The 27,262-nt window shown below is 43.0% G+C and overlaps 1 protein-coding gene across 1 annotated transcript; it reads right to left on the bottom strand.

Annotated features, from left to right (window-relative positions):
* Positions 1-270: 270 nt before the first annotated feature.
* On the bottom strand, positions 271-26,723 carry LOC109871211 (adrenodoxin-like). The gene is made up of 4 exons (XM_031805948.1): positions 26,415-26,723; positions 9,291-9,415; positions 3,051-3,180; positions 271-2,056 (listed from the first exon to the last, which is right to left on the bottom strand). The coding sequence occupies exons 1-4, from the start codon at positions 26,579-26,581 to the stop codon at positions 1,942-1,944; spliced, it is 537 nt and encodes a 178-aa protein (XP_031661808.1). The 5' UTR covers positions 26,582-26,723; the 3' UTR covers positions 271-1,941.
* Positions 26,724-27,262: the final 539 nt, after the last annotated feature.

Here is a 27,262-nt window from a genome sequence, read left to right as displayed (position 1 = left end):
CTCTGAGTCTGACAACACATTCCACACGATCCATCTTTGAGTTGTGTCTCAATTAGAACTAGGGGAAAGCGGAGGCAACATAAACACACATTTCTCAGGGGGAGAAAGGAGGAGTCTGACAAAATGAGAAGAGTGCAACAGTGTAGAGATGCTGAACACAGAGGAAGAACGCTCAGAATGTTAGAGATTATAAATGTGAAATGTTTTGTAAAGTTAGTATTATAGCTTAGGCCTACCTGAACGTGGGTGACAAGGTGGAATGACAAGGTAAAATGACGGTAAGAAATAATATACAGAGTGGATGCATTGATCTTAATAATTAGGAAAACGATTTTATTTCAGCATTTCAACAATACAAAATATTTTATCTATAAACAAAACTTGACATTCGCTTACTAGCTATTTACTGTAGGTTACTAGCTATTTACTGTAGGTTACTAGCTATTTACTGTAGGTTACTAGCTATTTACTGTAGGTTACTAGCTATTTACTGTAGGTTACTAGCTATTTACTGTAGGTTACTAGCGGAACACAGGAGTGATGTTTGCTGATAATGGACCTCTGTACGCCTATGTAGATATTCCATAAAAAAAGATCTGCCATTTCCAATTACAATAGTCATTTACAACATTAACAATGTCTACACTGTATTTCTGATCAATGTGATGCTATTTTAATGGATACATTTACAAATATATATATTTAAACAAGGACATTTCTAAGTGACCCCAAACTTTTGAATGATAGTGTGTGTGTGTGTGTATATATATATATATATATACAGTGCCTTGCGAAAGTATTTCGGCCCCCTTGAACAATAATAATTTTGCACGCCCAATTTTTCAGTTTTTGTTTTGTTAAAAAAGTTTGAAATATCCAATAAATGTCGTTCCACTTCATGATTGTGTCCCACTTGTTGTTGATTCTTCACAAAAAAATACAGTTTTATATCTTTATGTTTGAAGCCTGAAATGTGGCAAAAGGTCGCAAAGTTCAAGGGGGCCGAATACTTTCGCAAGGCACTGTATATATATAGATATTTCTTTTAAACCAAATATTCTGTATACCCACCCCTACCTTGTGACAACACAACTGATTGGCTCAAATGCTAAGAAGGAAAGAAATGAACTTTTAACAAGGCACACCTGTTAATTGAAATGCATTCCAAGTGACTACCTCATGAAGCTGGTTGAGAATGCCAAGAGTGTGCAAAGAGTGTGCAAAGCTGTCATCAAGGAAAAGGGTGACTACTTTGAAGAATGTCAAATATAAAATATATTTTGATATATTTAACACTTTTTTGGTTACTACATGGTTCCATATGTGTTATTTCATAGTTTTATGTATTCATTATTATTCTACAATGTAGAAAATAGTAAAAATAAAGAAACACCCTTGAATGAGTAGGTGTCCAAACTTTTGACTGGTACTGTATATCACTTGCACTTCTAGAGGCCTTAACAAAGGCTTCTAAACTGGCAGTGAATGCAGGGCAAAACAGACCAAAGAACATGGCAAATACTAAACCATTAAAGTTTTAAGACTTGCTGCCACTCCAATCTGTCCCCTACTGTATGCACATTCAATTGTTGAGGCACTGCTACCACTATCAGTTAAATTGGTACCTCACTCTCACTAACCGGTGGAACAAATGCAGCCTCTTACAAGGCCCACCTCATAATATGTTAACGAAAACAACAATACCATGAACCCACTACAGGGAAGGGTACACTATTCTGTGGGGTGGAATTACAGAACCATTGGAAATATAGCACTTAACAGGAATGTACTGTTAAACCAAGTTTCTTAGGAATTGTATAGTATCAATTAATCAGTTACACCTAAAATCACCCAGATTGCATTTCGATTTAGGGCAATTAATCATTAAATATAGTACTTTAATGTTAGTTTTGTATAATACTGTAAAAACAACAAGATGCTTTACAGTGTAGGTCCAGCATCATCAGACCGCCGCATGTCGTTCACCCGGTCTGGCACACGGACCGTTATGCCCTCCAGATCTCTGGATAGGCAGACCTGACAACCCAGACGAGACCTGCAGGACCGCAGACAGCAGGTACAGGGACAAGGTCATTAGACACACTTTATTAACAGGGAACCATGTTGTCAAATCTATTCCCTTCCCACTAGCACCTGGTTTGGCTCTTTTGTGGTCAAGGGCCAGGCTGGTCTCATGCATTTTGTGACAAAATCATTGATAAAATTAAAATCTACAAAAATCTAATTTGATGCTACAGACAGTTAAAGCAAACACCAAGTCTTAAAAGTCTGGTGGAGGGGTTAATAATAAAAAAATATCACACTAGCATAATAAGCGCACATACACTATGTTCACATTCACATGTGAATAGACCTTACGTAACATGTTATGTTATCATTCCAAATGTGTGAGTTACTGTGTAAACTGTTTGTCTTAAACTGGGATGGGAGCCATGTGGGAGAAGCACATCCTCATTAGTAGAGAAACCCACAGTCAGTATCTGGTATTGATGTGTTCCAGAGAATCATGTTAGATATGTGAAAGGTCAGCCAGGGGAAAACTCTGGTCTTGACCAGGTTAAATGTTATAGACAAACAAGAGTCTCAAATACAAGGTGGCTGAGAGCATCACGTTGCTGAGACAGAGCACGTGAGGGAGAAAACACACATTTGATATGGCAAATCATACTGATTTGATTTGTCACCTGAGGGGAATTAGTACCCTTTTCATACCTAACTAATTATATTCTAATGTGAAGTGAATTGGAAAGAAACAATTATCTTTAATCTGCTCATCTCACCCGGCAACTGAACCTCTTGATCTCTATTGGCTGGAAGCCTGCCTGAAATAAGGTGATTTATCAGCAGGTTAAGCTGTGGGCCAGGCTCAACATGTTCATGGGTGTTCTATGTGTGGGAGAGAGTACATACTATGTGATGTGTATGCATCAGCAAGCATGTCACTCATTTGTCTGTGAGGCCTTTAATAGGCCAGAATCACCTTCCCGCCAATGTGTGTTTTGGAATGTCTGTGTATGTGTGTGACTCACGTATCAGTGAGGCCAAAGGCCAGGTCCAGCATGTCATTCTCCTCATCAGTGATGGGCCCCAGCTGGTTGTACACCTTCTGATCCAGGATCACATGACAGGTGGAACAGGCCAGGGTCCCTTCACACGCACCTGGGGAACACACATTTAAAATCAAACTGTTAAGGGATGATGTATATCAGGATCTATCAGTAGAAAACAGCCCAGTCCTAGAGGGGAAGGACTTCACTGACTTTCCGTTCATATGATTGAAACCACAGGATGCAACAACATCTCCTCCCCGCTGATCCTCAACACTGGGGCCCCACAAGGGTGCGTTCTGAGCCCTCTCCTGTACTCCCTGTTCACCCACGACTGCGTGGCCACGCACGCCTCCAACTCAATCATCAAGTTTGCGGACGACACAACAGTGGTAGGCTTGATTACCAACAACGACGAGACGGCCTACAGGGAGGAGGTGAGGGCCCTCGGAGTGTGGTGTCAGAAAAATAACCTCACACTCAACGTCAACAAAACTAAGGAGATGATTGTGGACTTCAGGAAACAGCAGAGGGAACACCCCCCCATCCACATCGATGGAACAGTAGTGGAGAGGGTAGCAAGTTAAGTTCCTCGGCATACACATCACAGACAAACTGAATTGGTCCACCCACACAGACAGCATCGTGAAGAAGGCGCAGCAGCGCCTCTTCAACCTCAGGAGGCTGAAGAAATTCGGCTTGTCACCAAAAGCACTCACAAACATCTACAGATGCACAATCGAGAGCATCCTGGCGGGCTGTATCACCGCCTGGTACGGCAACTGCTCCGCCCTCAACCGTAAGGCTCTCCAGAGGGTAGTGAGGTCTGCACAACGCGTCACCGGGGGCAAACTACCTGCCCTCCAGGACACCTACACCACCCGATGTTACAGGAAGGCCATAAAGATCATCAAGGACATCAACCACCCGAGCCACTGCCTGTTCACCCCGCTATCATCCAGAAGGCGAGGTCAGTACAGGTGCATCAAAGCTGGGACCGAGAGACTGAAAAACAGCTTCTATCTCAAGGCCATCAGACTGTTAAACAGCCACCACTAACATTGAGTGGCTGCTGCCAACACACTGACACTGACACTGACTCAACTCCAGCCACTTTAATAATGGGAATTTATGGGAAATTATGTAAATATATCACTAGCCACTTTAAACAATGCTACCTTATACAATGTTACTTACCCTACATTATTAATCTCATATGCATACGTATATACTGTACTCTATATCATCGACTGCATCCTTATGTAATACATGTATCACTAGCCACTTTAACTATGCCACTTTGTCTACATACTCATCTCATATGTATATACTGTACTCGATACCATCTACTGTATCTTGCCTATGCTGCTCTGTACCATCACTCATTCATATATCCTTATGTACATATTCTTTATCCCCTTACACTGTGTATAAGACAGTAGTTTTGGAATTGTTAGTTAGATTACTTGTTGGTTATTACTGCATTGTCGGAACTAGAAGCACAAGCAATTCGCTACATTTAAAAAAAAAGAAATGGGATATGTAAGGATGAAGTTCTGAAGGCACTGGATTAACGCCTACTCTAATGCATGGAACAGTTTATACTGTGAGGAGAGAGGAAGAGGTGAGAGGTTGTGAGAAAGCTTTACATCAGCCCAAACCACAGACCTGCCCAGAAACACTACAAAAATCATTTCAGCCTATCAAAAGCACATTCCATTCAGGGGACTGACTTCCTTCTGCAAGAGGCGGGTTCACGCGTTGGTAGCTCAGTTGGTAGAGCATGTTGCTTGTAACGCGAGGGTAGTGGGTTCGAGTCCTGGGGCAACCCATACATAAAATGAGGGGGCGCAAACAACTCAAAAAAAGCCCATTGATCGTCTATTACCAGAATGCTAACAACATTTGCACAGGTAATAGCCAAATCACATAGATGCCATTAGCTAAATGCTAACGAGCTAAAACTAACCAACTAATTGCAAAGACAGGCAAATCCAGCTCAAGTTATACAAGCATAGCTAGTAGCTACCCAATGTAATTTTCAGTGAGTGTGGATACTTACAAGCGAAAGTGAACGAGACAAATTGTGCAAATGAACAAAGTTGTGATTCATGGTTTTCTGAAGGAAGAGCAGCATGTGTACAGAAAGCAGATGGGAGAAGAACGGAGGAGGGGGAAAAACAGCAGTAGAAAGCACAGGGGAAAAAATGTCAGCTGTACAGAACTCATCCAGAACTCTGACTTCTGGCAGAAAAATATATATATTTATTTAACTAGGCAAGTCAGTTAATAACAAATTCTTATTTACAATGACGGCCTGCCCCGGCCAAACCCTGCCCTAACCCGGACGGCGTTGGGCCAATTGTGTGCCGCCCTTTGGGACTCCCGATCACGCCCGGTTGTGATACAGATCAAATCAGGGGCAGTAGTGACACCTTAGACCACTGCGCCACTCAGTAACTTCATCACCTCATGTGCGTTGCACAATAAAGACTCACCAATAGATAGATATAGAACGCTATGGACTCACCAGCTCCTGCTTTCTCCCGTTATGCTATTTACAAACAAACACGTCAAATCAAATCAAATTTATTTGTCACATACACATGGTTAGCAGATGTTAATGCAAGTGTAGCGAAATGCTTGTGCTTCTAGTTCCGACAATGCAGTAGTAACCAACGAGTAATCTACCTAACAATTCCAAAACTACTACCTTATACACACAAGTGTAAAGGGATAAAGAATATGTACATAACGATATATGAATGAGTGATGGTACAGAACGGCATAGGCAAGATGCAGTAGATTGTATCGAGTACAGTATATACATATGAGATGAGTAATGTAGGGTATGTAAACATTATATTAAGTGGCATAGTTTATTAAAGTGGCTAGTGACACATGTATTACATAGATGCAGTAGATGACAGAGTACAGTATATACATATACATATGAGATGAGTAATGTAGGGTATGTAAACATTATATTAAGTAGCATTGTATAAAGTGGTTAGTGATATATTTTCCATCAATTTCCATCAATTCCCATTATTAAAGTGGCTGGAGTTGAGTCAGTGTGTTGGCAGCAGCCACTCAATGTTAGTGGTGGCTGTTTAACAGTCTGATGGCCTTGAGATAGAAGCTGTTTTTCAGTCTCTCGGTCCCAGCTTTGATGCACCTGTACTGACCTTGCCTTCTGGATGATAGCGGGGTGAACAGGCAGTGGCTCGGGTGGTAGTTGTCCTTGATGATCTTTATGGCCTTCCTGTGACATCAGGTGGTGTAGGTGTCCTGGAGGGCAGGTAGTTTGCCCCTGGTGATGCGTTGTGCAGACCTCACTACCCTCTGGAGAGGCTTACGGTTGTGGGCGGAGCATTTGCCGTACCAGGCGGTGATACAGCCCGACAGGATGCTCTCGATTGTGCATCTGTAGAAGTTTGTGAGTGCTTTTGGTGACAAGACAAATTTCTTCAGCCTCCTTCTTCACGACGCGGTCTGTGTGGGTGGACCAATGCAGTTTGTCCGTGATGTGTATGCCGAGGAACTTAAAATACCCTCTCCACTACTGTCCCATCGATGTGGACAGGGGGGTGCGGATACGTGACTGGCTCAACTGGGAACTACGGTAAGGTGAAATGAAGAACGCAATCTGCTTCATCTCCTAACGTATTGCACAAGTTGACTGCTGGTATTTACTTAAAATGTAGCTACAAATCTGAACATTACTCAAAAAAATTCTAATAAATAGTTTTGGAGGTATTGAAAAACCATCCCATGGCTTTTCCCCCCCAATACCCCGGGTGTACCACCCAAGACTAGAGACTAGAAATAGACCTCCAGTGGCCTTCGTTTACTGCTCTCTCCCCCTCTCTCTAGACAGGAGGATGAGGAGTCCTGACATCTGCAGGGGAGGACAGAACCCCAGACAGGTTTTCCCCCTCTTTCTACCATGGCGCTCTTTGAGGGATCCAGATTGTATCATGTCAATGCCTAAATAGGACAGATGCGCAGGAGAAATGAGCTGGACAGAGAGACAGAGGGAAAGATAGAAAGCCTTGCAAACATCAAAGGTGATGTTGCTGACGCATATTGTGCTCACCACCTCTTTCCCTCCCTCCCTTGGTTCTCTCACTCTGTCTGGATAGAATGCTTGATGCTGGGGCTCATCCATATAAAGCCATGGAAACATTTAGTAGAAGTGCCAGAGGTAACTGGGCAGCATGTTAAAGTGCCACTCTTGGTGAGAGAGTGACAGTCTAACTACACGCCCTAATATGGAAATAATGCCATGTCATCCTCTGGCTTCTTCATCAGCTTCTTGTAGGAAATGTATATTGGATCTTATCAACTAAACACAGCATCAGAAATATGGACCCACATTGGCAATTGCCAGGATGCGAACAGTATCCATAAGCCTGCAGTCTACTTCACCATGGCACACCTAGGACTGGCACAATTACCGTATAACAGTGTAACTGACGGTTGTGGATGAAGACCGTCATAACCATTTATTTTTTGTTCAACAAACTGACTGAAGATGGGATGGCTGGGCATTTGTGTGGTTGAGTCCGTTTTGGTGGTAACATGGACTCTTAACAACGTGATGAAACTTTTGTTGCTCCTTGCTGAAACAAGGAAGGTGTTGTAGCAAACAAGTCTTCAGTTGCCTATGCAACAGCCCCCTCCCTGCAGCAGCACACATCGAAATAGAATGAATAGAACAGGCTTGGAACCGCTAACCCTGGCAATTTGACTGGTAAACTCATGGGTGCACTCGCAATGGCTGCCTGGTATTGTGATGCAATAATTTCCATGGTAATGTGTACTGAACAAAAATATAAAACGCAACATGTAACAATTTCAAAGATTTTACTGAGTTAGAGTTTATATAAGAAAATTAGTCAATTTAAATAAATTCAATAGGCCCTAATCTATGGATTTCACATGACTGGGATTGTAGATATGCATCTGTTGGTCACAGATACCTTTAAAAAAAAGGTAGGCGTTTTGCCTCATGCAATGCGACATCTCCTTCGCATAGAGTTGATCAGGCTGTTGATTGTGGCCTGCGGAATGTTGTCCCACTCCTCTTCAATGGCTGTCTGAAGTTGCTGGATATTGCTGGAACACGCTGTAGTACACTTCGATCCAGAGCATCACAACATGCTCAATGGGTGAAATGTCTGAGTATGCTGGCCATGGAAGAACTGGGACATTTTCAGCTTCCAGGAAATGTGTACAGATCGTTGCAACATGGGGCCGTGCATTATGATGGTAAAATATGAGGTGATGAATGGCAAGACAGGATTTCGTCACGGTATCTCTCTGTGCATTCAAACTGCAATCGATAAAATGCAATAGTGTTTGTTCTCCGGATCTTATGCCTGCCGATACCATATCTCCACCGCCACCATGAGGCACTCTGTTCACAACATTGACATCAGCAAACCTCTCACCCACACGACGCCATACATGTGGTCTGCGTTTGTGAGGCCGGTTGGATGTACTGCCAAATTCTCTAAAACAACATTGGAGGCGGCTTATGGTAGAGAAATGAACATTCTCTGGCAACAGCTCAGGTGGACATTTCTGCAGTAAGCATGCCAATTACACACTCCCTCAAAACGTAAGACATCTGTGTCATTGTGCTGTGTGACAAAACTGTGGCCTTTTATTGTCCCCAGCACAAGGTGCACCTGTGTAATGATAATTCTGTTTAATCAGCTTTTTGATATGCCACACCTGTCAGGTGGATGGATTATCTTGGAAAAGGAGAAATACTAATAGGGATAAACAAATTTGTGCACAAAATTTGAGAGAAATAAGCATTTTGTGCGTATGGAACATTTCGGGGATCTTTTATGTCAGCTCATGAAACATGGGACCAAAACCTTACATGTTGCATTCATATTTTTGTTCAGTGTAGAATGTTCATTCAAATTATGCAGATTTGGCTCATGCAATGGAATATTTAGTAATGTCAGTTGAGTTGAATCAATGAATCACAGCACATAATGGGTACACTTCCTACTTTGCTCGTCGCAATGGCCGCCAGTCCACCCATTATGCTATCATTGACTTGAATTGGGACGCCAGTTCTCTTCATTCAATGACAGCATAATGTGTGTAAAACATTTTTTACACTGACCGCAGTCATTTGGCAGGCCAATTATGTCATCCAAGATTCCATGACCATCACAGCCCTAGGTACACCACACTTACCAAAACCTTCAATATCTAGGTTTTGTTCGACCACCAGGTCTAGAAGACTGTCGCCCTTGGCACTCGAAGTGGTGATCTTCCGCCCATCGCGGTTGATGAAATAGACAGTCACCTTCTCCTCTGACCTAGAGTAGGATAGATAAAGTGAATGGAGACAGAATGAGAGAGAGAACCAGGGTTCTTTTCAGGTGAGCCACGAATAACATAATACAAAAAAGAACTTTTGGCTTGCCCTTGAACCCAACTAAAAATGAGTTTGCATGACATATGTTAGCGTTGCCAGGATATTTCGTTACCTTAGAAGTCTCAAAAGATAAAGTTTACAGGTAATGCACTGGACCCCGACAGTCACTCAAAGTATAGACTACCAATCGCTGTCAAAGATGCTGAAATGTTGACATTTATGCGACTGCATGCCTATGATAGGCTTTCTGTGGTGCCCGGGCAATGGATAAATGTTTATTGGTAGGCCTATTTTCTCATGTTAAGCCTAACAGTTCACAAATCTATACACGCAATGCTGCCATTTTTAGACTGTTGGCTGGCGGCAATAATGTAATAATGTAATTACTTTTTCAGTAAATCAAGTTGGAAATTCAAACATTTCAGATTGTAAAAATAAATGTTCGATGCAACAGCATACTAATCAGCTACCAATAGATTTTTTTGTACATACAACTGTCCTTTATAGGCTAGCTGAACCTGCATGACATGAGCCGTCCTCTCACTCTCTCCCAGTTTGGATAGAAATGGCCTGCAATATTCAAGGTACATTTAATTAAATTAAATCCAATTTGAGAGACTCCCCTGGTCTCCTGAAGTCCTCATTTTTTGTGTGTAAATGTTTTCAACATGGCCTGAATGTCCAGGTTGCTGGACCGACTGTTTTCTATACCGAGTATTGCCAACCCAGACAGTCTTTCCAGTGACATTGTGTATTACACTCAGTGGCCTGTTTATTGGGCATTAGGCTCACAGAAATGGTTCGCTCCTACAGACAGTCACGTGGCCATGGCTTGCTATATAAAGCAGGCAAACAGGCATCCAGTTACTGTTCGATTGAACATTAGGATGTGCAAAACGAGTGACCTAAGTAACTGAGTGGGAGGGGGGGGGGGGGGGTCCGACGCGGTACTAGATGGGGGTACCTAATAAACTGCAAACAATTTAAAAACTTAAGTCTTGAATGATGCACGCACTCCATAGCCAATGTGAGGAAGAGCTTTAAACAGGTCAACATTCACAAGGCCGCAGACAGATTACCAGGACGTGTACTACGAGCACGTGCTGACCAACTGGCAAGTGCCTTTACTGACATTTTCAACCCTTCTCTTACGGAGTCTGTAATACCAACATGTTTCAAGCAGACCACCATAGTCCCTGTGCCCAAGAACACCAAGGTGACCTGCCAAAATGACTACCACCCGTAGCACTCAAGTCTGTAGCCATGAAGTGCTTTGGAAGGCTGGTCATGGCTCACAACACCATTATCCCATAAACCCTAGACCCACTCCAATTTGCATACCGCCCCAACAGATCGCCCCAACTTTCCCACCTGGACAAAAGGAACACCTATGTGAAAATGCTATTCATTGACTACAGCTCAGCCTTCTACACGATAGGGCCTTCAAAGCTCATCACTAAGCTAAGGACAATGGGACTCAACAGGTAACAACCCATCTGCCATGCTGATCCTCAACACAGGGGCCCCTCAGAGGCGAATGCTCAGTCCCCTCCTGTACTCCCTGTTCACCTATGACTGCATGGCCAAGCACGACTCCAGCACCATCATTAAGTTTGCAGACGACAACAGTGGTAGACCTGATCACAGACAATCATGAGACAGCATATAGGGAGGTCAGAGACCTGACAGTGTGGTGCCAGGAAAACAACCTCTCCCTCAACATGATCAAAACAAAAGGAGATGATCGTGGACTACAGGAAATGTAGGTCCAAGCACGCCCCCATTCTCATCGATGGGGCTGTAGTGGAGCAGGTTGAGAGCTTGTCCACGTCACCAACAAACTATCATGATCCAAACACACTAAGACCGTCATGAAGAGGGCACGTCAATGCCCATTCCCCCTCGGGAGATTGAAAAGATGTGGCATGGTTCCTCAAAAAGTTCTACAGCTGCACCATCGCAACTGCTTGACCTCCAACCACAAGGCACTACAGAGGGTAGTGCGTATGCCACAGTACATCACTGGGGCCAAGCCTCCTGCCATCCAGGACCTCTCTACAGTACCAGACGGTGTCAGAGGAAGGCCCTAAAAAGCCTTCCAGCCACCCTAGTCATATACTGTTCACTCTGCTACCACACGGCAAGCGGTACCAGAGCGCAGTCTAGGTCCAAAAGGCTTCTTAACAGCTTCTACCCCCAAGCCATAAGACTCCTGAACAGCTAATCAAATGGCTACACAGACTATTTGCATTGACTCCCTCCCACCATTTTTATGCTGCTGCTACTCTGTTTATTATCACCTTACCTCTATATATTACCTCAATTACCTTGACTAATTTGCAATAGCACAATTACCTTGTGCCCCTGCAAATTGGCTCTGAACTGGCACCCCCTGTATAAAGCCTCGTTAGTTATTTTATTGTTGCTCTTTAATTATATAAACAAATATATTTTTATTTTATTTATTTTTTACATCAGTTTATTTTAGTAAATACATTTTTAACACTTATTTTTCTTAATCTACATTGTTGGTTAATGGCTTGTAATGTAAGCATTTCACTGTAAAGTCTACACCGGTTGTATTCAACGCATGTGACAAATACAATTTGATTTGATGCATGCCAATATACACTGAGTGTACAAACATTAAGAACACATTCCTAATATTGAGTTGCATCCACCCTTTTTGCCCTCAGAACAGCCTCAATTCGTCAGGGCATGGACTCTACAAGGTGTTGAATGCATTCCACAGAGATGCTGGCCCATGTTAACCCCAAAGCTTCTGACAGTTGTGTCAAGTTGGCTGGATGTCCTTTGGGTGGTGGACCATTCTTGATACACACAGAAAACTAATCAGGATGAAAAACCCTGCAGTGTTTTTGACACAAACAGGTTCACCTGGCACCTACTCCATACCCCGTTCAAAAGGTACTTAAATATTTTGTCTTGCCCATTCACCCTCTGAATGGTACAAATACACAATCCATGTCTCAATAGTCTCAAGGCTTAAAAATATATTTTTTAACCGGAATCCTCCCCTTCATCTACACTGATTGAAGTGGATTTAACAAGTGACATCAATAAGGGACCATAGCTTTCACCTGGTCAGTCTGTCATGGAAAGAGCAGGTGTTCATAATATTTTGTACACATAGTGTATACCTAAGATAAGGGACTGTTGATATTGCAACCACAGAACTCAAACGCCGGTTCACCAGTATGAACGAAATCCCTTTTTTCAATAACTGTTTTCCGCTAAAGATGATCATCTGTTTGAATCTGCCAATTTATTGGCTGTCCAGTATCCAGACTACCTGTCCTCAGAGCTTCCTATACAGTTCATCTCTTTTCGTAACGTGTTGAGGCCGGCCATTAAGGAGAATGAGAGGCTCAATTAAAGACGTTGCGGAATTTGTATTTGAAGCACCCTTCTGCCAGGTTTCCCTGATGTTGCTACAACAAGCTATTTTTACCATCCCTGTAACTGTCACTTCTGCGGAGAGATCGTTTTCTAAACTAAAACCTTGAACTTATAAAGACCTATCTAAGAAACATTAGGGTATCGGTCTGATATGGGCTTTTGAACACCTGAGTAAACTCCACTCACTGCACGGGCGCGATCATAGCCTTGACCAAGGCATTTGTTCACCGATATCCCTTTAAACATCAGTAGGGCCTCCCGAGTGGCACAGTGGTCTAAAAAAGGCACTGCATCGCAACACTAGCTGTGCCACTAGAGATTCTGGGTTCGAATCCAGGCTCTGTCACAGCCGGCTGCGACCAGGAGACCCATGGGGCATGGCACATTATTAATCCAAGATGGCGTAGCAGTCGGAAGTGTGTGTTGTCTTGTCTCAAGTAAATATAGTTTTTTCGTATATATTTAAATCTACTTTCCATCTACGTACTAAATATACTCTCCTGCAACCAGCCTCACCCAATGTGGTAAGGATCTGCTATTTTAATACTTTAGAACCGGAACCCCCATCAGAAGCTAGCCAGCTAACTAGCTACTAGTCAGTTAGCCACTGCTAGCGGTCTTCACCGTTAACTCGGACAACAGCAAGCCTCAGCTCGGTCAATACCTGCCAGTCTGCACAGAGCGATATCAACCCAGAGCATATCGGACTGCTTTTTCTCTACCACATCTCCGAATTCCTACTGCAAGCTCTGAACTTTTACACCGGCTCATCGCAGCTAGCTAGATGCAATCCGCGTGGATACTCCTGGCTGGAGCGGCAGAGTAGCCTAGTGGTTAGAGCGTTGGACTAGTAACTGGAAAGTTGCAAATACAAACCCCCGAACTGACAAGGTACAAAATCTGTCATTCTGCCCCTGAACAGGCAGTTAACCCACTGTTCCTAGGCCGTCATTGAAAATAAGAATTTGTTCTTAACTGACTTGCCTAGTTAAATAAATAAAGGTAAAATAAAAAATAAAATAAAAATAACATCACTGTCCCGAAGCAAGCACCAGTTAGCCTTGAGCTAGGCCCATCTCCCGGCTAGCCGAAGAGGTCCACCAGCCAATTCTTGGGCTACAATTCCTCTTTTGCCAATTGGCCTGGCCTCCTTACTGCCGACACGGAGCCCGGACGATTCATCATGACTGGTCTGCTGACGTAATCTTCAGAGGTGGTTTCAATCAGTCTCTTCCGTTGCAACGTCACCAGAGGCCCATCTGCTAGCCCCGGCTCGCTAGCTTGCCTAGCATAGTAGAAACTACTGAAATCGTCTCCCTGAATAATCTATTGCTACTCATTGGAACCTATGATCACCCGGCTACACATGCTTCTCCCTAATGTCAATATGCCTTGTCTATTGCTGTTTTGGTTAGTGATTGTCTTATTTCACTGCAGAGCCCCCAGCCCTGCCCAATATGCCCTAGTTAGCCCCTTAGTTCCACCCCCCACACATGCGGTGACCTCACCTGGCTTAACTGGTGCCTCTAGAGACAAAACCGCTCTCATCGTCACGCAATGACTAGGTTTACCTCCACTGTACTCACATCCTAACATACCCTTGTCTGCACATTATGCCTTGAATTTATTCTCCTACGCCCAGAAATCTGCTCCTTTTACTCTCTGTTCAGAATGCCCGATTCGACAAATTCTTACAGCCTTTAGCCGTACCCTTATCCTACTCCTCCTCTGTTCCTCTGGTGATGTAGAGGTTAACCCAGGCCCTGCAGCCCCCAGCACCAATCCCATTCCCCAGGCGCTCTCATTTGTTGACTTCTGTAACCATAAAAGCCTTGGTTTCATGCATGTAAACATTAGAAGCCTCCTCCCTAAGTTTGATTTATTCACTGCTTTAGCACACTCCGCCAACCCGGATGTCCTAGCCATGTCTGAATCCTGGCTTATTTTCCGACAAGATAGAACTGCCAAAGGGGGCGGAGTTGCAATCTACTGCAGAGATAGCCTGCAAAGTTGTGTCTTTACTATCCAGGTCTGTGCCCAAACAATTCGAGCTTCTACTTTTAAAAATCCACCTTTCCAGAAACAAGGCTCTCACCATTGTCGCTTGTTATAGACCCCCTTCAGCCCCCAGCTGTGCCCTGGACACCATATGTGAATTGATTTCCCCCCCATCCATCTTCAGAGTTCGTACTGTTAGGTGACCTAAACTGGAACATGTTTAACACCCCGGCCGTCCTACAATCTAAACTAGATGCCCTCAATCTCACACAAATTATCAAGGAACCTCCCAGGTACAACCCTAAATCCGTAACCATGGGCATAACCATTTTTCTACGGCTGGTCATGCGTTCCACCTGGCTACCCCGGCCTTAGATATCATCCTGACCAACTTACCCACTAAATACGCCTCTGCTGTCTTCAACCAGGATCTCAGCGATCACTGCCTCTTTGCATGGGTCCGCGGTCAAACGACCACCCCTCATCACTGTCAAACGTTCCCTAAAACACTTCAGCGAGCAGGCCTTTCTAATCGACCTGGCCCGGGTATCCTGGAAGGATATTGACCTCATCCCGTCAGTCCTTAGGTCATTAATATGGTCGAATCTGGAAACTATCATCTCGAAAACAAAGTGTTTATTCTTTCAGTGAAATACGGAACTGTTCTGTATTTTTACAATTCCCTTTTGATTTGAAATAAATCAGAAGACCGCCCCTGAGCCCAGTTAGGGTCAGGCCTCCTGGGACAGCCCTTTTCGGGCACTTCCGAATAAAAACCCCACTCGGGTTTTCGATCAGCAGACCGAGGTTACCTCAATTACGAGATGGCTAATGGTTGCAGACCATGTTTTTCTCCATTAGGAGGACAAAGGTTGTAGACCATTGCTGAATCTTTTAACCATACCATGTGGTTAAACTCGTAGACTATCGATATCCCGACAGAATAAGAACAGGTCTGATATTAATTACTAGTCTGCAGCTAGGAATTCGGTATCATTGAACGCGAAGAACGACAACCGCCGAAACATACATTCTATAACGAAATGAATTAATGTCACTGTTACGGATACAGTTATCCTGTGTGTGTGTGTATCCTGTGTGTGTGTTTCTTTTCTCTCCGTCTCCCCTCACAGGTGAAAATCATCACTCCCCAATCAGTCAATCATCAATCAGAAGACACACCTCCTCCTGTTTCCTACCCTATCACAGTTCCTTTCCCTTGGTTTAAAAACCCCATCATTTGTTTGCTCTAGAGCTCAATCTCTCTGTAAATGCCATGTCTGTAGGTATCTGTGTTTCACTCTCGCTTTGTGTCTTAACCGCTCTTTTGTTTGAGCACCTCCATAGCACTTTGTCATCACCTGTGAGTATTGTTTTTGGTTATGGTGTTTGTTTGTTGCTGGTGGGAAAAGGGGGAAACCAAGACAAGTCGCCCATGGGCATACACTACCCGTAGGTGAACTTTGTTAAATACACTAGTTAGAACTGGGCAGACCACCCACTGTATTTTTGGTTAGTTAGCTGTTGTTAAAGTAGGCTAGTCTAGCTTAGGGGTGTTTTTGTATATTTATTGTTTCTTTCCTTGGGTCCAGCTCAGCCCCTTTTCCTGCTCCCCCCATTACTGTGTGTTTATAAATAAACTTTGAGTTTGACGGTAGATTTCAGTTGTCCTGGTTATTTCGTTCACACTTTTACTTTATCACAATAATAATTTGCATGAGTTATGTTACGGGTCTCATTACCATCCCCCCCCCTAGACTGTCGGGCCATAAGGGATTCGTAACAGTCACACTGAACTATCCACTATAACCACGAGAGAGAGAGAGAGAGAGAGGGAGAGAGACAGACAATTCTACAAAAGAAACAAACTTTTCACCAGCGATCAAGACGACACACTGAGCGTAAATATATATATTGATTGCAATTTTTCCCAAATGAGTGAGTATTCATGTGCAAAGGATTAGCATTTCAATTGTCATAATTATCACTTTGTAGTGATTTCTTAGTTGACCCCCACTTCCCCTTTTGTCTAACAAGCCGCCCTGCCGGTTTAGCCCACTAGGGCACATTCTCCTATCATTTCATGTAACCACATTTACCTTGTTTGTTTATGCATTTCTGTGAATTACTTAGTAATAAATCAATTATTTAAGACAATTGATGTATGGATGACTCATAGTGAAGACTGGGTTTGTGCAGATAACCAACAATTTATGGCGTTTGGAATGAGACTAACGTGAGTTAAAGTAAATAATTCATTAATTCGAAGACTAATTGATCAGATAAAGTATCTGAAAAGTTATTTTAGGAAATTATAACTTTGTAATCTGAATATTTTTCCTTGGTGCCCTGACTTCCTAGTAATTACGGTTACATGATTAATCAGTCTAATCGCCTAATAACTAATTACAGAGAATCTTTGATAAGGACTATCAGTCTTCAGTTAATGATAGTAAAGACAAGACACATTGCACAACCTTCAATGTAATGTCATAATTACGTAAAATTCTGGCAAATTAGTTCGCAATGAGCCAGGCGGCCCAAACTGTTGCATATACCCTGACTCTGCGTGCAATGAACGCAAGAGAAGTGAATATTGCCTGCTAACCTGGATTTCTTTTAGCTAAATATGCAGGTTTAAAAATATCTACTTCTGTGTATTGATTTTAAGGAAGGCATTGATGTTTAAGGCTAGGTAGAGTCGTGCAACGATTGTGCTTTTTTTGCAAATGCGCTTTTGTTAAATCATAACCCTGTTTGGCAACGTTGGCTGTGTTTGTTAGGAAGAAATAGTCTACACAGTTTGCAACGAGCCAGGCGGCCCAAACTGCTGCATATACCCTGACTCTGTTGCAAGAGAAGTGACACAATTTCCCTAGTTAAAATAAATTAATGTTAGCAGGCAATATTAACTAAATATGCAGGTTAAAAATATATATACTTGTGTATTGATTTTAAGAAAGGCATTGATGTTTATGGTTAGGTACACGTTGGAGCAACGACAGTCCTTTTTCACGAATGCGCACCGCATCGATTATATGCAACGCAGGACACGCTAGATAAACTAGTAATATCATCAACCATGTGTAGTTAACTAGTGATTATGATTGATTGTTTTTTATAAGATAAGTTTAATGCTAGCTAGCAACTTACCTTGGCTTCTTACTGCATTCGCGTAACAGGCAGGCTCCACGGAGTGCAATGTAAGGCAGGTGGTTAGCACGTTGGACTAGTTAACCGTAAGATTGAATCCCCGAGCTGACAAGGTAAAAATCTGTCATTCTGCCCCTGAACAAGGCAGTTAACCCACAGTTCCTAGGCCGTCATTGAAAATAAGAATGTGTTCTTTAACTGACTTACCTAAATAAAGGTGTTTTTTAAATAAATAAAAAGTATTTATTTAAAATCGGCCAAATCGGTGTCCAAAAATACAGATTTCCGATTGTTATGAACACTTGAAATCAGCCCTGATTAATCGGCCATTCCGATGAATCGGTCGACCTCTAAAACATACCCGTGTCAAACTGACTATCCTACCGATCCTTGACTTCGGCGACGTCATTTACAAAATAGCCTCCAACACTACTCAGGAAACTGGATGTAATCTATCACAGTGCCACCTGTTTTGTCACCAAAGCCCCATATACTCCCCACCACTGCGACCTGTATGCTCTCGTTGGCTGGCCCTCACTACATATTCGTCGCCAAACCCACTGGCTCCAGGTCATCTATAAGTCTGCTAGGTAATGCCCCACCTTATCTCAGCTCACTGGTCACCATAGCAACACCCACCGGTAGCACGCGCTCCAGTATGTATATTTCACTGGTCATCCCCAAAGAACACACATCCTTTGGCCGCCTTTCCTTCCAGTTCTCTGCTGCCAATGACTGGAATGAATTGCAAAAATCACTGAAGCTGGAGACATATCTCCCTCACTAACTTTAAGCATCAGCTGTCAGAGCAGTTTACCAATCATTGTACCTGGCTGTGTACAATCTGTAAATTGCACACCCAATTACCTCTCCTCATATTGTTATTTATCTTCTTGCTATTTTGCACCCCAGTATCTCTCCTTGCACATCCTCACCTGCACATCTATTGCTCCAGTATTAATGCTAAATTGTAATTATTTCACCTTTATGGCCTATTTATTGCCTTACCTCCCTACTCTTCTACATTTGCACACACTGTACATAGATTTTTCTATTGTGTTATTGACTGTAGGGTTTGTTTATGTGTAACTCTGTTGTTTTTATCAAACTGCTTGGCTTTATCTTGGCCAGGTCGCAGTTGTAAATGGGAACTGCCCTACCTGGTTAAATAAAAGTGATATAAAATTTAAAAAACAATTGGGCCGGCGCCGTCCGGGTTAGGGGAGGGTTTGGCCGGCAGGGATGTTCTTGTCCCATTGTGCACTAGCGACTCCTTTGGTGGGCCGGGCGCAGTGCACGCTGACACGGTCGCCAGGTGTACGGTGTTTCCTCCGACACATTGGTGCGGCTGGATTCCGGGTTAAGTCGGCATTGTGTCAGGAAGCAGTGCGGCTTGGTTAGGTTGTGTTTAGGAGGACACACGGCTCTCGACCTTCGACTCTCCCGAGTCCGTACGGGAGTTGCAGCGATGAGACAATTGGATATCACGAAACTGTGGAGAAAAAAAAGGGTAGATAATATAAAATAAAACATTCAATCAGTAGAAATAAATACAAATCAAGGCCTGAGTCACTTTTTCAGTCAAATTTCTGAAGCCCAAGAAACAAACACTTACATTCCTAGTACATATGGAAATGTACTATTACTTTTTGGAGGGTTACTGTCAAAAAAAGAGACATTGATGACAGGCGCATGGGCCCTCCAGGGCTCGTGGGCAACCCCACCTTTCGGAGGCTGGGAAAGTGTTATTTACTGGTATACCAGTGAGGTAATGCTACCCATACACACATCATTCACTTATTTTTCAGTTACTTCCTTTACTACAAAAACAAAGTTGCACTGCTATGTAGGCTTTTAGTGGATGGTGGTCCAACCATGGTGCTGCTATAGTTCTGTCTGGTCACAGTATCCCTTCATCTTATACTGTAGGAACTTCTTTAACACTCTACTTCATCTGAGGAAAGCAACACTGTCTGTTTAGCATCCAACACTTGTAGTTTGGTAGCCAGAGCACAGCATCCAAACACCATCCACATAACAGACTTTAACAAGGTTGTTTCTGTGTGCTGTACTGTGTGGGCCAGAAGAGTTAGACAATAAGAACACACTTTCTCCGTTACTACTCTCACATGATGAATCACTGTCATAGGGTTTAACAGCGGTAAAACCAAGAGTTTAATAATTGTCATATCAGTCTATGGTCCTCCCCCCTAAAACAAACAAACAGTCTTCATTGTAACCAGGCGACTTGGTTTAGTCTTAAGATCAAAGTGTCAATGCTGCTGTCACTAACAAGAAGGGCAAACTCTAGCCTTTTGGTGGGCCCAACATAAGAATTGTTTGGTTGGCTCCCCTCTTGACGGTGTAGAGAATTTTTTGTTTTAAAGTTAATTTCCTGCAATACTACACATTTCTCCAGCCTGCCCTGTACAGAGATTGCACTCGGTTTCCAAACATTCACAGTGGTGTGTATTTATAGTTTCCAAGGGAAGTCAGGCTTCCCCCCCAAAACTCAAAATATATATATCTCACCAGAAAACACATTCGAGCGAAACCCGGAGAAGGCGAGTGGGAAAGCTGCTGTTACCGTCGAATACTACTCGCCAATATGCAATCATTGGACAATAAATTAGACGAGGTACGATCACGAGTATCCTACCAACGGGACATCAAAAACTGTAATATCCTATGGTTCAGGGAATCATGGCTGAATGACGACATGGATATTCAGCTAGCGGGACATACGTCGGCAAGATCGACATTGCACCGGCAAGATAGAACAGCACACTCCGGTAAGACGGGGGGGGGCGGTCTGTGCATATTTGTAAACAACAGCTGGTGCACGAAATCTAAGGAAGTCTCTACTATATTGTGATAAATTGCAGGCCACACTACTTGCCTAGAGAGTTTTCAGCTATACTTTTCGTGTCTGTTTATTTACCATCTCAGACAGATGCTGGCACTAAGACTGTACTCAGTCAGCTGTAATAAGGAAATAACCAAACAGGAAACCACTCACCCAGAGGCAGCGCTCCTAGTGGCCGGAGACATTAATGCAGGGAAACTTAAATCAGTTCCACCAAATTTCTATCAACATGTTACATGTGCAACCAGAGGGAAACAAATTCTAGATCACCTGTACTCTACACAGAGACGCATACAAAGCTCTCCCTCCATTTGGTAAATCCGACCACAATTGTATCCTCCTGATTCAGGAGCAGGAAGCACCAGTGACTCGCTCTAGAAAAAAGTGGTCAGATGAAGCAGATGATAAACTACTGGACTGTTATGCTATCACAGACTGGAACATGTTCCGGGATTCTTCCGATGGCATTGAGGAGTACACCACATCAGTCACTGGCTTTATCAATAAGTGCATCGAGGACGTCGTCCCCACAGTGACTGTACGTACATACCACAACCAGAAGCCATGGATTACAGGCAACATTCGCACTGAGCTAAAAGGGTAGAGCTGCCGTTTTCAAGGTGCGGAACTCTAACCCGGAAGCTTACAAGAAATCCTGCTATGCCCTGCGACGAACCATCAAACAGGCAAAGCGTCAATACAGGGCTAAAATTGAATCATACTACACTGGCTCCGACGCTCGTCTTCAAATCAAATCAAATGTTATTTGTCACATACACATGGTTAGCAGATGTTAATGCGAGTGTAGCGAAATGCTTGTGCTTCTAGTTCTGACAATGCAGTAATAACCAACAAGTAATCTAACTAACAATTCCAAAACTACTGTCTTATACACACAAGTGTAGGGGGATAAAGAATATGTACATAAAGATATATGAATGAGTGATGGTACAGAGCGGCATAGGCAAGATACAGTAAATGGTATCGAGTACAGTATATACATATGAAATGAGTATGTAAACAAAGTGGCATAGTTAAAGTGGCTAGTGATACATGTATTACATAAAGATGCAGTAGATGATATAGAGTACAGTATATACGTATACATATGAGATAAATAATGTAGGGTATGTAAACATTATAATAGGTAGCATTGTTTAAAGTGGCTAGTGATATATTTTACATCATTTCCCATCAATTCCCATTATTAAAGTGGCTGGAGTTGAGTCAGTGTGTTGGCAGCAGCCACTCAATGTTAGTGGTGGCTGTTTAACAGTCTGATGGCCTTGAGATAGAAGCTATTTTTCAGTCTCTCGGTCCCAGCTTTGATGCACCTGTACTGACCTCGCCTTCTGGATGATAGCAGGGTGAACAGGCAGTGGCTCGGGTGGTTGTTGTCCTTGATGATCTTTATGGCCTTCCTGTAACATCGGGTGGTGTAGGTGTCCTGGAGGGCAGGTAGTTTGCCCCCGGTGATGCATTGTGCAGACCTCACTACCCTCTGGAGAGCCTTACGGTTGTGGGCGGAGCAGTTGCCGTACCAGGAGGTGATACAGCCCGCCAGGATGCTCTCGATTGTGCATCTGTAGAAGTTTGTGAGTGCTTTTGGTGACAAGCCAAATTTCTTCAGCCTCCTGAGGTTGAAGAGGCGCTGCTGCGCCTTCTTCACGATGCTGTCTGTGTGGGTGGACCAATTCAGTTTGTCTGTGATGTGTATGCCGAGGAACTTAAAACTTCCTACCCTCTCCACTACTGTTCCATCGATGTGGATAGGGGGGTGTTCCCTCTGCTGTTTCCTGAAGTCCACAATCATCTCCTTAGTTTTGTTGACGTTGAGTGTGAGGTTATTTTCCTGACACCACACTCCGAGGGCCCTCACCTCCTCCCTGTAGGCCGTCTCGTCGTTGTTGGTAATCAAGCCTACCACTGTTGTGTCGTCCTCAAACTTGATGATTGAGTTGGAGGCGTGCGTGGCTACGCAGTCGTGGGTGAACAGGGAGTACAGGAGAGGGCTCCGAACGCACCCTTGTGGGGCCCAGTGTTGAGGATCAGTGGGGTGGAGATGTTGTTGCCTACCCTCACCACCTGGGGGCGGCCCGTTAGGAAGTCCAGTACCCAGTTGCACAGGGCGGGGTCGAGACCCAGGGTCTCGAGCTTGATGACGAGCTTGGAGGTTACTATGGTGTACAGTGCTTGCAAACTATTACAAACTAAAGGGAAGCACAGCGGCGAGCTGCCCAGTGACACGAGCCTACCAGACGAGCTAAAACAATTCTATGCTCGCTTCGAGGCAAGCAACACAACATGCATGAAAGCATCAGCTGTTCCGAATGACTGTGTGATCATGCTCTTCGTAGCCATCATGAGTAAGACCTTTAAACAGGTCAATATACACAAGGCTGTGGGGCCAGAAGGATTACCAGGACGTGTGCTCCGGACATGTGCTGACCAACTGGCAGGTGTCTTCACTGACATTTTCAACATGTCCCTGATTGAGTCTGTAATACCAACATGTTTCAAGCAGACCACCATAGTCCCTGTGCCCAAGAACACAAAGGAAACCTGCCTAAATGATTACAGACCCGTAGCACTCACGGTCGTAGCCATGAATAGCTTTGGAAGGTTGGTAATGGCCCACATCAACACCACTATCCCAGAAACCCTAGACCCACTCTAGTTTGCATACCGCGCAAAAAGATTATTGCATCTCCTTGTGTTGTTGTCCTCTGGTGGCTTTCCTAAATTAGTCATGGATGGAGATAGGGATATGGACTTATAGTTTTCCTTAATTCTCAATAATGGCCAATGATTATAACCGCGATTCTGATCCAACCATAAATCCATACATTGTGCCCTTGCCCTGAGAGGATGGAAGTAGCTTGATGTAGTATGCTAATGTTAACTAGCTGGCCTGGCGTATCGTTGCCCATAAAAGGAAGTTAGGCTAGCAAGCAAGAATTTTAGCCAGGTAGCCTAGGACAACAAAAACTAAAAGTGTGTACTGTATGACAAAATCAAAGACCATTTAGGCAACATGAAAAAGGAAGATGGCATTGGCGTTTCTATACAAGTAGGGTGAGTCGGAAACATTACCTTGCTTGAGCATGCTGTAGGTCATTTAACTGTTTGTTACATGCAATATGTTTTGTGGACTTCAGACAGATTTTGCTCTCTGGTTTTGTAATGAAACAAAAGGTGTGGTTGAATTCATTCTGCCACTGTGTCTTCTTATTGTCTCGGCCTTAGGCATATACTATATATCACAATGCTAAAGCATATGCACTAGCAGGTTATAGAGTAAACAATGCAATTTCCACAACACACAGGTTGTAATATGGATTTTCTTCCTGGATTGGCATACCCTGAGATTTTACCCACACCCACTGAACATGCATGGCTTGAGAGACGTGGTCACTGTTCGAGTGTGTATAGCTAGCTACCTAGTTTAACTCTTTGATCACATCGTTAGTGTCATTGCGTTTTGGTACACCAGAAGTACATTCATTTCCATTAGAATGCTGCGTTTGCCTTGCAGCATTGCGTTACAGAGCCAGTTGCAATGCGTTGTGTGGTGCATACCTTGGATTTATCGAAGACGGCTTGACAGAAATAGTAGAAGGTGAATGTTGAACTTTTGTTGCATACATATCCAAATTATGCGGCGTACCATTTTTCACAATGATGCTGTCGGTGTGATCAAGGCATAAATATCAACAGTACCGCCACAGCAGCATAACATTTGATTAACACTTGATTTTTTATAGTTCAATTATACTAAATTCTTGCAACCAACATAATGTTATATATATATGGGGGATACAACCATCCCAGCTCTGCAGATTTTGTGTGAATAATCATTAGATAATTGTTTTTGGTACTGTCCATATGTAGCTTGTTTTTGGTCGCAGGTCCAGGAATGGTTGAAGAATTGCAACATTTATCTGGAGCTAACTCTGCAGATAGCACTACTGGGTGATTTGAAAAGTCATAGTCAATTGATCAATAATATAGTAATTATTTTAGCAAAAATGTTTATCTTTCATTTACAATACATTTTTATGAATTTGGAGATTTTTTTTCCATTTTGAATACCTGCCCCCCGAATGGTCTGTGCACGGCCCTGCATAGGCAACAACTAGAAATGTGAAATACATCAAATACAATACTAAACCAAATGAGTTCAACCACAAGGGAAAGACGTCTCTCCCACAGTACACAGTGGTTTATGGTGATGTGTTGCTGTCCTCTAGTGTCTATAAGTGAGAAGACAATTTTGGTAAGGAGTCTCGATCCCTTCTCCCTGGATTGTGCACTTGATCACTCTCTCTACTAGAGATTAAAGCATGGCACTTTCAGTTCGTTCCTTGGGAATTTCTCTATCTAGAGAAACTCTACACAGAGACGCATACAAAGCTCTCCCTCCATTTGGTAAATGGAGACGCTTTGTATGCGTCTCTGTGTAGAGTTTCTCTAGATGGTAAATCCAGATGTAGTTTGTGGCTGTGTTCAAGGCCATGTCATTATAAAACTACCGAGATTGTTTTAATATCACAGCCATAGATCCTATGAAATTATTCAAATTATAGGGTCCTAACCCTAAATAGTATATGCACACACGCGCATAATACAATTATAGACATTACATTTTCCTACCTGAGTGACTGTGCACACGGCTGTTTTTGCAACGTTTTTGATATTGCAAGGCTAGGCCTAAAAACTTGCGACACTGTATAGCACTGCAAGTGACACGTGCACAAAGGGAGAGAAAAAATACTGTTGCGCCGTGATTGGATAAAGCTTAACCCTGGGGACGTATTGCCTGACGACACAAAATGAATTATTCCGCTGCTGTATGTTCGCTAAATACTTCATTTCGAAAAAATAAACTTCTACTCTTTGAGCATACCGATAGTGTACGCAGTATCATCTGGATATGTGTGCAACAAAAGTTCAACATTCACCTTCTGCTAGTATTTCTGTCACGCCTTCAACGCATACAGTTTGACGCATACGTTCGATAAATCCAACGTATACATCACACAGAACGCACTTCAACTACCTCGGCAAGGCAAATGCTTCGTTTGTAATAACCAGGCAAGGGGACAAGCGTCACTTAGAATATTATTTTTTTTATCAGGGAGCCAATCATACAACAGTAGGACAGGCTACCCAAAGTGTGCAGTCGGCAGATGTTTCCTAAAGAAAGATTTTACTCTTTCTGTAGGAAAGAACTGATGACTGCACAAGTGTGCCACATATATACGCAGCAGGACTTCCACGCATCCTGCCTTTATAACGTTCCATGCTGAACAAATATTGCTGACCTTAATCGGATACTTTCTCATTCATAAAATATGATAAAAGTTATGTTGACGTTGAATAGCCTAATTGAAATGTATCAGGTGCATTCAGTCGACATGCAAACATTGTTTCATCTGTCTTTCTATGGCATGGCTAGTGTTGAATGCTAAATAATACAATTTTAGACGTCACATTTTCCTACCTGAGTGGCTGTGCACAGGTGCCCAGTAGCACCTTATTACCGCCAAAGACCTGGGGCAGGTATGGTGATATTAAAATCCTAGATGCTGCATGAAACGGAACGGCACATTTCGTTCGATATCGTAACAAACGAGTAAAAAACTGTATTGATGCAGACGCAACCGACATGTTGCCCCAACGTCGATGTAAAATAGCCAAAATTATAGCAATTGATGCAAGTTCAGGAGTGTATCAATGTACCCAGGCGAGAGCGAAATGTAAGCGCCACAAAACATTTACCCCACTTGCAACCCTTAAGTGGATATCTCCCTCTCCCTCCCTCACTCCCTCGGAATTGCTCAATAGGGCATAAGGGGACCCAGGGTTTATGTGTGTGTGGAGCATGGATTGTGCCAGATAGGTTACGTGATTCACTAAAAACACTAGGATCTTTAGTTCATGGTTCTTTTCAACAACAAAAAAATGTCAAAGTCTAAGTCTAAAATGTAATCCATAAGAAACAAACCTGTATTTCTATTGTTTAGGCCTAATCAATGTATTTGTAAATGTGTGTAATGTTGTGCATTACTACATAAACAGATGGTATCCAACAAACCTCACCTGCCTACTGCCCTCTGTCACCCCTTGAGAAATCTACTTATGGAACCATATGGGGCTTTATGCCTGTCTTTGTGGAGCAGTTTCCTGTCCAGGGTTGGGTAGGTTACTTTCTAAATGTAACACCAATAATACATTTTTGGTCATTGAGGAGGCTCAAATTTAAGGTCATTAACCAAAAAAGAATTTACTAAAGTGATATGATTAATAATTTGGTTCTCAATGTAATTTCCCTTCATTTAAATGGAGTAA

This window comes from Oncorhynchus kisutch, linkage group LG26, assembly GCF_002021735.2.
Source record: "Oncorhynchus kisutch isolate 150728-3 linkage group LG26, Okis_V2, whole genome shotgun sequence".
NCBI lineage: Eukaryota > Metazoa > Chordata > Actinopteri > Salmoniformes > Salmonidae > Oncorhynchus > Oncorhynchus kisutch.
The sequence above is the reverse complement of the archived record's forward strand: the minus strand, read 5'-3'. Positions and strand labels throughout refer to the sequence as shown.

Bases quoted from the DNA above. Each gene is read 5' to 3' on its own strand.
- LOC109871211 (XM_031805948.1), bottom strand. From the start codon at position 26,581: ATGTCGGTTGCGTCTGCATCAATACAGTTTTTTACTCGTTTGTTACGA. The intron at 3,181-9,290 runs GTAAGTGTGGTG...TGTGTTCCCCAG, and splicing joins CCTAGATATTGAAGGTTTTG to GTGCGTGTGAAGGGACCCTG. The intron at 2,057-3,050 runs GTGAGTCACACA...GCGGTCCTGCAG, and splicing joins GCCTTTGGCCTCACTGATAC to GTCTCGTCTGGGTTGTCAGG.